Source organism: Astatotilapia calliptera, chromosome 14 (genome assembly GCF_964374335.1).
Source record: "Astatotilapia calliptera chromosome 14, fAstCal68.1, whole genome shotgun sequence".
In the NCBI taxonomy this organism is placed as follows: domain Eukaryota; kingdom Metazoa; phylum Chordata; class Actinopteri; order Cichliformes; family Cichlidae; genus Astatotilapia; species Astatotilapia calliptera.
The window spans coordinates 35,463,702-35,474,480 of NC_137435.1; the positions used below are offsets into that span (position 1 = coordinate 35,463,702).

The 10,779-nt window shown below is 41.9% G+C and overlaps 1 protein-coding gene across 1 annotated transcript; it reads right to left on the reverse strand.

The window, feature by feature from the left end:
• Positions 1-1,022: 1,022 nt before the first annotated feature.
• On the reverse strand, positions 1,023-10,095 carry crk (CRK proto-oncogene, adaptor protein). Its single transcript, XM_026193073.2, has 3 exons — positions 9,554-10,095; positions 8,265-8,854; positions 1,023-2,458 (listed from the first exon to the last, which is right to left on the reverse strand). Exons 1-3 carry the CDS (start codon positions 9,771-9,773, stop codon positions 2,321-2,323), a joined length of 948 nt encoding a protein of 315 aa, XP_026048858.1. The 5' UTR covers positions 9,774-10,095; the 3' UTR covers positions 1,023-2,320.
• Between the last annotated feature and the right edge of the window lie 684 nt (positions 10,096-10,779).

Sequence of the window (10,779 nt, forward strand, 5' to 3'; positions counted from 1 at the left end):
CAGAACTATGAGGACAGAGAAGCAACGAGTAATGTCAATCTAAAGAGCACAAATATCAATGCAGAATGGATCAGATAAAATCAAATGTCATGTCCTTTAATCTCAAACACTGGAGGATTTCACCTTCAGCATGGAGCCCCCTTCTGAATGCTGTCACAGTGCCACCTAAGGGCTGCTCAAGGAGGTGGCCAGAAACACTGTACCATTATTTCTGAGAGGAACCCTTCACATGGAAGAGAAATCAAGTTCTCACAGATCAAATTCAAAGTTGAGCAGGTTAACTCTGGTAAAGATTTAAGCCGCACACCCAGCCTGCTTCAATCCAAGCCAGTCTGCATTTTGATAAATGATGGGGATGATTGTCAGGTGTCAACAAGTAAAACCGATTCAATTTTACAAAGAGAGGGGGGGAAAAGGCAATCTAGACCACTACTTAGAATGTGGGAAATAAAGAAAACAGAGAGAGGAATAAAGCAGTAAAGCAGATTTGGCTTGTGCATTGTAACTTAAAGGGCTTTAAATTAAAGACTGACAAAAAGGATTAACTGAGGAAGCACAAATGAAACAAAGGCCCATAAGCCTGAGGATTAAAAGAGCACACTGGTGGAAGATGGCAACAACATAGTTAAAAGGTTAACAACAAAAAACGGCCAGGGATCAAATATTTCCACCACTTTCTCTTTTCTTGGACACACTTGACAAGATCTGAACACAGAGTCAGTTCTGTTACAGTAAATCCTGTGAGCTGAATGGAGAGCACTAACATGTAAAGACAGTACTAACTAGTATAGTGGACAGCCTACATTCACTCTGTTCAATCATGTACATCACACGCAGAATGAGAACACCATGGCCCTTGTGAGGGGCTTGGGTGGGGGGCAGACGTGCCTCCCCCATAAGTCAGTTCGTTCATTTTGCACCCTTCACTCCCTCCCAACATGCAGCAGTAAAAAGTGTTTCGCCCCATGGTACTAAACCAGCTATGAAGAGAACTACAAAATAACAAAAACAAACAAACAAACAAAAATAAATCAATATTTATCATGTAATGATAATCACATAGTACGTCATTTCATAACAGTATGTTCTTATTTTTTCTTACAAAAAAAAAGACTACTTGGTGGTACTTGGTCATAGGTGATTGCTGGATAGGTATTTGAAGTGAGAGAATGTAGTGTTGCCTTTATCGCCTCCACCTCCTTGACAGTTTCGCAGCTTCTCTGCTTGGCTGCTGGGGCTAGAACTATGGCTATAGCTACATGAAGTTGCTCCGAGCTGCTGGTCTTCACTCAGTTCTCCGTTTGACACCAGGCAGGAGGGTAAAGTGAGTGTTGGACTGGGTCTTCTCCTCGAGAACAGCAAGCCTCCAAAACCGAGCTCAATCATTTCCCATGGAGATCAGTTAAATCTCTTTTCTAAAATGTTGCTGCTGTATTTGATCACACTGGAGTAGTGGGTAACACAGAATAGTGCTGCATTCATGTCCAATATGAAGGAAAATGTAGAAGAAAAGAAAATAATGGAGCCATGTTTGACTGTGCTGCTCTGATCAGGCTTAGCATCAAGATCAGAAAATGGAAGAGGCTATGTCCAAAGGTTAGCACGCGCAGTCTTCTTTGTTTAATTCTAAACTTCAAAGAAACCTGATCAGTGTGTAGCTGTTTTCCTTCTCCTTCATGCTAACTGCAACCGGCTGATTTAGCTAAGCTAACTATCTCCACCTTCATATTCACCGTGTGGAAATGAGAGGGTTGCCTACTGTCCTCTAAGACTAAGCACATACAAAACCGGGATTGCTGCTGGATTCCCATCTGACATCAATGCAGCACAAGTGACCCCACAGTGTTCCACGATGACAGATGAAGAAACAACAGCAGTTATCTACAGGCTCTGACACAGAAAGAGGAAGTGGTTGAACTCTGCGCCGAGGAGTCTCCCGAGGAGTGAGTGTTGATAATGTGTCTACGATGGAGGGAAGGTTCTAAAGGGTGTCGCCTAATCCACAGATGGGCGAGTCACTTTGTATCTGTTCCACTGTAGATGACTGAATTCGGTCTGTCAGTAAGTGAGGGCAGGTGGGGGATGCGCAGGGTAACTGTGTCTACGTAAGAGGCTAGAAATGGAGGGTATGTGCATTACAAGTCTAGTGAGGGCCAGTTTTGTTCTCAGTGATTCTCTGAAACTGTACTTGGTGCAGATAAAAGCTGGAGCTGTGAGGTGAAGTGGGGAGAGGACGTAGAATGAGGCAAAGGTAGGGAGGGGAGGAGGGGCGAGGAAGGGTCTACCACTAGTGTCCAGGTAGAGGCCCGGTGGTCCGCTCTCAGCTGAGCTCGTCCTCGGCATTGTGCTGGTCCAGCAGTTTGACATGCGTGAAGGGAAAGTGGCCGCGCTTGCCTTTGCATTCCCCCTCCCATTGGCCGTTCACGTTGATTTTGGTCACCTTCACCATGTCCCCCACCTGCACAGGAAGAGAGGAGAACCTATGAGACACAAGCTCAATCCAACTGTCCTCTCAAAAACCACCATGTCACATGCAGTTGCATTCATCATTAGAGTTTCTTAGCAGTAACAGTAATGATGAACAACCAGACTGACTCAGATGCTTGGAAAAACATTTGAAGCAAGCAAGAGATGCGAGTGATCTGTAGGCGAGGGCTTGCTCCTGGGTGAAGTAATGCATGATTACAGGTGACCTGCACAGGGAGGGGAGTGTCCTGTGTCACTGAACCTGCGCAAACAAAGAGCAGCAGACAGTTCCAAAGTTCAAGTCTGTGAAGGCGATGACTTAACGGCATAAGATCTATCTGATAACATTTACCAGACAGGTGCAGCTGTGTCAAAGAATTTGCACGACAGGTTTTTATATCCCGGATGTGAAGCCTCTGAGAGGTATTGCGCTCTGTGCACCCAATACTGCTGCTTCAAATAGGTAATGCAGTTTAGCCAGTTTTATTTATCGAGGTAGCTGAAAAGTCTCTACAATTAATTGTCACGAGTTATTATTTTTTTGTATCAGAAGTAAGGCGATTGAACACCTGGCATTGTTTTTGATCATTATTTGTTCCACAAAATGTGAGAAGAGGGTTTAAAAAAAAAAAAAAAAAAACAAGAAAGAAAAAAACTCAGGTTGCTGGTTTTGTCCCACCAGCAGTATGCAGAGCCTGTTGGAGGATATGAGTAATAAAGGAAGAGGAACTCCTGGAGACAGTTTTCATACGGTATCATTACCAGGTCTCAGACAAATAGTGCATCAATAGACTACACACAACTCTTCATGAGCAAACACTGGCAATAGTGGATATAATAGCTATCATCACTACTGCAAAACAGACAATTAGTACAGTTCTTGACATTTAAAAGTGTGCTTATGCCTACAGTGAGCAACTACCGCACCACAACTACTTGAACTGGTTTGTAACAACATGCATTCATGTTAAATTCTGGTCTACAACATTTGAGTAATACTGATATCTTTAATTTTTTTTTAGTTAAGGCATCTGGGTTGTGGAATTAAGTACCACAAAGCATCAGTGGGTGCAGTACTTTTTAGCATTTTAAGTATGGTTTACAAATGTGGTTAAAAGATTCTCATTCTTGTTGCCATAAAGTTGTGTGAGAGTGATACTTGTGGTTAGAAATGTCTTGCAGTGATGAAATGCTTGTTATCTTTGCTTTTGGCATTGTGCTCTAGCTGTAAAACCATTAAGGGCGTTTCACTGTGTGAATCCATGTGCTAGCTTTGAGTTACCACAAGTTATTGCTATCATTTAGCAATACTGGTGCATCATGAAAAGCCTGCACCCAGGAACTACAGATGGAAAGTTTCTTTTAGCTATATCTAGTGCATGTATTGCAAATAAATAAATGAATCAAATTTTTACTTGGATGATCATTAAGCTGTTTGGGGACTGTGTAGCACAGCGGTCCCCAACCCCTGGGCCTCGGACCGGTCCGTGAGTCGTTTAGTACCGGGTCGCGAGAGTTGAGGCTCAGGTGTGAAATGTATGGTTTTCAGGGTTTTTATCGGTTTTCAGCGTTATTTTGTTATCGTTTTTATTGGTAACTCGGTTTTCCTGGGTCTTTTCACGTGTGTTATGAATAAATCTTCTTTTTTTCGGTACCGGTACTAGTTTTATTTTGTTGTATTTATCCGCGACACCTTAAAGGCCGGTCCGTGGATTGTCGGGCATAAACCGGTCCTTGGCGCAAAAAAGGTGTAGCACACGGTTTACAGATTTTGATCTTTTAGATTTTTTTTAGATTTTCTCCCTTTTCAGTTAATTAAACTGATTACTTTTTACTTAATAATGTAACTAGGGCTGCTCAATTAATCGAATTTTAATCACGATTACGATCTGGGCTTTCAACGATCATTAAAAATGACTGAGCCGATTATTGGCCCCTCCCTCATTTATCCGCGACACCTTAAAGGCCGGTCCGTGAAAATATTGTCGGGCATAAACCGTCCGTGGCACAAAAAAGGTTGGAGACCGCTGATTAAGAGGACCCGAGGGAAGCTCGGAAAGCTAAGCAGAAGTTATTTGGAGAGGAGAGTGACTGCTGTTGGTTGAAAAGAGAGGTAAAAAAAAAAAAAAAAAAACTTCAGTGGTGTTGCACACTATTTTATATTATTTTTTAAAGTCATTGTTAACCCTTTAAAGCCGGTCAGAGCAGCACGCTCCGTTTTGTGTAACTATTTTTAAATCCCTGTAGAACCGGAACCGTGTAAGGTAGCGCAATAAACCGGAGGAGTTGTACTTACATCTTATGCCATCAGCTTGTCCTCGGTCACGGTTTCCTTCCACATAAAGCTTTGCAAAAACTGCATAAAAAGCTCTTGCAGGAACAAAAACACAATATTCCAGAAACACGCTTTGCCGATCCGATCAGCTGTTCGTAACACTTCCCACAGTGAAACAGATGTCAGCGAACTACCGCATATACGCCATTTCCTGGCCGAAACCGGAAGTGACGTCATTTTCGCGGAAAATGTAGTTTTTTACTCGTAGGCCTTAAAAGCCTATACTGGTCATGTTTGACTTTTCTGAATAGTTTCTGGGATGCTTAGAACTCGAATTGCACTGCTGGAAGTAGTTTGTTTTGATGCGCATGCTGTTTTCTTTGCAAATTTGCATCACAGGATTGTTTTTTCGTTTTTCCTGCAGTATATAAAAATTGGTGTATCTCCAAAATAAAACTATGAAGACACTCAAAATAAATTTCCTGTTGTTGTAAACTATTTTTTGCAACTTTTTTGTATTTAAAGTTTTGAGGGATAAACCTCTTAAATTTCTCCAAGTAGAAATATATGTAAAAAACCAAAAACGATTTTCAATTTTTTTTGTAGTTTATTGCACTTTTTTGCAATTAATGTAGTTACTATGGACTTAATGCATACATATTATTAAAATATGGGCTATAACAGTTGTATAGCAACTTGAAATGCTCCCACAAATGGCACTACAACATGTAAAAATATAATATAAGCTCTGGCGGACTTGGTTCTATAGTAGGTCTTAAAGGGTTAAATAAATATCGTCAAATAATCGAGATCTCAATTTCAGTGAAAATAATCATGATTATCATTTTTGCCATAATCGAGCAGCCCTAAATGTAACTTTACTGAACTAATTTCTATTGTATGTTGTGCACCATATTTGCACTTGTTCACTAATCCTGTAGTATCCAGTGTGGGCGTGTATGACAAGTTCTAGGATGGCAGTTAATGTTAGCTAGAATATTCTGCATGTTATTTCATACTGAGCCGTTTTATCTTTACAGTTCAGTTACTTATGCTGCGTTTTATTTCCCTTAATGGTAGAGGCTGTGGCACTATGGGTGCAGTGGCTTAGTGGGTTTATGATCACCATCGTTTGCAGAATGATCCTCTTCACACTGACTTTTAAGTGGATTATCACGCTCTATATAAAAGCATTACAAAAGTAATGATTAATGATGCCATTTATTATCACTATTTCCAGTATGTAATAGGTAGGAAGATAGGTAAACGATTACCTAAGACAAAGGTTGGTTATGAAAACATTCATTAGTTGAAAATACTAGTGTTTACATAAAAAGGACTTTACTGAACACATTTAAATACCAATTCCATCCATTTAAACATATTAAAGCTTTAACTTGAGTTCTGTGTATTCAGTGTAGTCCCTGCAGTAAGGACTACAACTACAAGAGTTTCTTGATTTGTTTTTTATGTTAATGACGACGATGATGTACTGATGACGTAAAAGCAGGTGCAGGCAACGGCAGTCTAGCTGAGCTGGTGAAGAATAGTTACTGCTTTCAACCACAATGGCCAACAAAGTACTTGCGGTTGTAGTAGGAGGGGAATGCTATGAGGTTTTAGTATTATAGTCAGTCTGCCTCCCTGCACACAACTCTAACCTTGTTACTAGGTCAACACACTTCAAACAGAAAAAGATCAAGGTATCCAACAACAGTAAGATACCTGAATGATCCTAAAACAGAGTAGTGCCAAAAGGAGGAGGTAAAAGGTATTTTTGGTATTTCTGGTAAAGATATTTTAAATCTTCATAATTTAAAAAAATATAACAGATTAAAAACAGCATGTTATAAATATTTTAAATCTAAGGCAAGATATTGACATTATTGTCTAAATTACACCTAAATAAAATAATCCACGTTCTGGTCTGAACAAATTGAATAGAAAGCACCAGTGCAAGTTTGTCACATCTGTAACTTATAAGACGTTTCAAAAATAAGAAAGAAACTTTGTATTAAGAAATTATATATAATTTACATAGAAAATTGGTGACATGTTCAATATTTATTTTACCTGCTGTATATAGTCAGACTCTTGTCTGCTGTCTTTGATGTGTTTAATAATAAAACTAATGCTTTCAATATCACTGTGACATTTCACAGTTCAACTGATATGAAAGTTTTATGCAAATGAGGGTTATTGTTTAAGAGAGGTGAAAATTCTTTAGGAACTGATTACAATGTAGTAAAATATTAAATATTAGTATGAAGACACGCTAATTTAAAGAATAATAGGAATAATTAGCAGCTGCCGCACCGAACTCAGTCCACAGCTACTGGAATTACACATGTTCTCGGTAACATACGTAGGTATGTTACCGAGAACATTTACCTTTATCTCCAACTATATGGACTTCGACCTTTATGATGACTCAAGCTTAAGTACATTTCTATAATAAACTCCAGCGACAATGACATCTCTGTGAAGCTGACATGTTTTGTGCCTCAGAATTGAGAAAACAAGTGAATAACCAGAGTCACATGAAGCAGGATTTAAATATTGCAAATTAACTGCTCAAGATAAACAGTGATCTTTACCATCAAGGAAATGTAAGCTAATAATTAACTGTCCAGCACTGCCATGATGAGCAACTGATGGCCAAACAGAGTGGCGAAAACGCATTGTCTCATATGGGCCTAACCCAGAAAGGTCCTCCACAGGTGGGAGTGGCAGAATCCAGTTCATACAAAGGATGTCTCTGTCATATGCGAAAATAAATTTCAAGTAAATTGAAGCTATTTTTCTGGCTGCTGAACAAGCCAGAGAAATAGCTCGTTCATCAGAATGAAAAGCAAAATGTGGGTAGAGGTGTCTTTAGCCATCCAACAGCAGAGGAGCAGAGACAGAGCATGCTCAGTTTAACCTCCTAGTCCCATTTGTGGCTCAGCTGGACTCCTGGCTTCACAGAGACCAGAGGAAATGGTCCTGTTCCCAAACACAAACTATTTCCTTCCCCAAATGACCTGCTCCGTGGGAGCCCCGCTCTCACTTCCGGACAGTTTAACAGCCCAGCCGCCGTGAGCAGCACTTAATGGCAGTCATACTTTGAGTCTCCTATTTAGGTTCAAATCTGGGGGAAAGCGCAAACACTCGTCAACTGACTAGAGCACAAGTCTACAAGGAAGAATCCAGGGTATTAATAACCACTGTGTAGAGACTTGCAGGTCAGTCTGTAATGGTGCTGGACTGATTTCAACAGAGAAATTAAAAGAGCAGATTAACTACAGAACCTAAAAGAGAGCTGCTTAATCACTTTCTGACCTTGATTACTCTTCACCCAGCTCAACAAATAATGAGGAAGAACTGGCCAAAAGCACAATGGGGAAAGAGAGCCAAAGAATGTGAGTTCAGTCTCGATAAGCTAAAAGGGCTGGAGCTACATCCGTCTTCCTAACTATCTCCTAGCTTCCAGTGCATGTTATAAGGAGAAAAAAAATTAAAATACCCATACAGCCATATTTACCTCTAGAGCCAGGGCTGTCTTGTCATAGGCATTAGGCACCCTCTTCTGTATTGCCCTGGCATAGACAGGTCCGTTCTGGAGGTTTGGGAGGGGTGTGGGTTGGGCGTACTGGCTGGGGTCTCCCAGCAGTGGAGCGCCAGACGGTCCTGCAGAGCCGTCAGAGTTCCCCAGCATCCCCATCCCACCAGGTGCAGCACCGGACATGCTAGACCCCGCCACCGAATTGGGGGATGCCGGTCGGTACTTCTCCACGTACGGCACTGGGATCATCCCTGTGCGGCCTTCCGAGTTCTGGGCGTTCCACCACTGCTCCTCTGGTTTCTCAAGGACTCGGAGGATATCACCTTTCCTGAATGGGAGATCCTCGTCGTCATTGCCGGGGAAATCAAAAAGTGCCCGAACATACTCATCCTCCAGGCGTGGTGGGGGGCCTCCACCGGGGCCAGCACTCATGAAAGTGGGGTGCTTAGATTTGTTGATGGGTTCTATTAAGGTGGTGGTATCCAAGTAGTGGATTTTATAGAACTCTAGCAAAGCAGGTAGTGCATCAAATTCCTGGTCGCCAATACGGAACCTTGGATGGGCCAAACCTGGAGAAAAAGAGGGAGGGCAGGTAAAAGGTGAAGTTAGAAGCAGAAAAATTAAATCATAACTCACCCGAAACACTCCTTTCCTTATCTATTAGTGTTCACATCTGGGAAATCTAAAGGCAGCCTATTTATGTACACAAGTATGATGGTGATGATTTCCAACATGACCAGGAAGTCTTTCAGTTTCCTTATTTTACATTTTTCTCATACATGTCGTGTTTCTTCCAGTAAGTGTTCTGGAAAATGCATGAGGGAATACAACAAATATTGTGGGAGAAGACAACCAAGCAGACGCTTTTTTCAGATCAAAGCCTGCCAAAATCAGTCTATGAGAGACCCCCCCCCCCTTCTTTTTTAAGGTGATTTGCTTCCAGTTTGACAAGTTGGCTTATATAATGTTACACCGGGCCTGACTTGCAATGATACTGTGCGCTATTTAAGAACGCATACCGCCCACGCAGGAACCTATAGACACACAAACCATCAATTTGTGATTTCTTAAAATCAGTGTGTTGCATAACGCACAGAGAATTGTCCGTCTGAGCTAACGTCAAACTGAAACATGTTTCAGTGTCTGGCCTGCCAGGAAAATGTACTATTGCGCATCTTCTTTGGTGCAAGTCATGCAAGAATGGTCACATCAGCATCTCCTAATATCAAGCCTCCCCCCACCCCGTACCCCCAGCTCTGCTAGCTTACCTGGACCAGATTGTCGGTTGTTGCTGATGCTGTTAATTATATAATGCGAGACTTTGGAGTTCTCTGACACCGAAAGCACGTAGTCGCCGGGGCTGGTGATGGAGTCCCGAACCAGAAACACGCCATGCCTCTGCCCCTGCAACAGAGACACAGCCTCCTGCCTGCTCAACCGACCCCAGTACCAACTACCACGGTCCTCCGCGTCAAAATTTCCAGCCATGATAACCACTCCAAAGCCGAGGCTTCACCGGGCCTTCCCTGCTCTCCCTCCCGTTATCCACAGGCAGAGCGTTCAACTCATACAAAAACTTTAGCGCCTAGAGCACGTTTAGTAAACAGGCGACATCCGCAGCTGGCCGTTTGGGCATCAATTCTCCGACACTGAAGCTCAAGCACCTAATAAAAAGGGACTCTGGCTCGGTTTGTGCTCAGAAGTCAGCTCTGTACGTCCTATTATACGTTTTAACGCCACAAATCCTGCTACAATCCAGCCGCCGATGACAACTAACTTCAAAAACTGAAATGGCGGATACGCGAAAACAAAAAAAGACCCTTCTCACCGGATATGATGTATCACACTTACGGCGCACGCGCCGGCGTGACAGCATCAGCTTGTCGTCTCGTCCATCATCCTCTTCGAGCGACGTCTTTTGAAAAACAAGCACGAAATTACTTACAACATTTAGAGGAGCTTATCATACGATGCCATGTCGCTTATTCGTGCGTGTTTTCTTTTTAAAGTTATATTGTGGCGATGGTCACGAAAGCGCTTTTCCTGCTCGGGCTAACTTTGTCTTGTGTTTTATGGTGGTGGGTTGTGAAAGCCAAAGGTTATACCCCACTGCTGCACCGAGCGCAGAGCGTTATGCTAACCAACGCTTAAGTTCTTTCTCACACAGTAAAGTAAATAACTTCATATCTTTTCATCTTAACCAAGTGAACATAAAATAGATTAGATGCATTTTGTAATATTGGCCGCTAGGTGTCACTCAAAGACTTCAAAATCCTGTCAATATACCGGTTCTCACACCTAAATGTCAAGCTTCGGTACTCCAGTGAGAGTAGTTAAAGTAAATTCTACCTGCTAAGTTTTCTGTGGATAAGAGAGCTTCATTCTGCAACCAAATGTAACCACAGAAGAAAGCAGGTCATGTTCTATGTGTACCACCAACATAAACACTTGATCGCTGTAAATACTGAGGTAAAGCAAATCTGGAGTATTGCAT

What these genes read in the sequence shown, in the direction of transcription:
- crk (XM_026193073.2), bottom strand. Translation starts at nt 9,773, where the DNA reads ATGGCTGGAAATTTTGACGCGGAGGACCGTGGTAGTTGGTACTGGGGT. An exon ending in CAACCGACAATCTGGTCCAG is followed by an intron (nt 8,855 to 9,553) that starts GTAAGCTAGCAG and finishes CTTTTTCTCCAG; the next exon opens with GTTTGGCCCATCCAAGGTTC. An exon ending in AGACAGCCCTGGCTCTAGAG is followed by an intron (nt 2,459 to 8,264) that starts GTAAATATGGCT and finishes CTTCCTGTGCAG; the next exon opens with GTGGGGGACATGGTGAAGGT.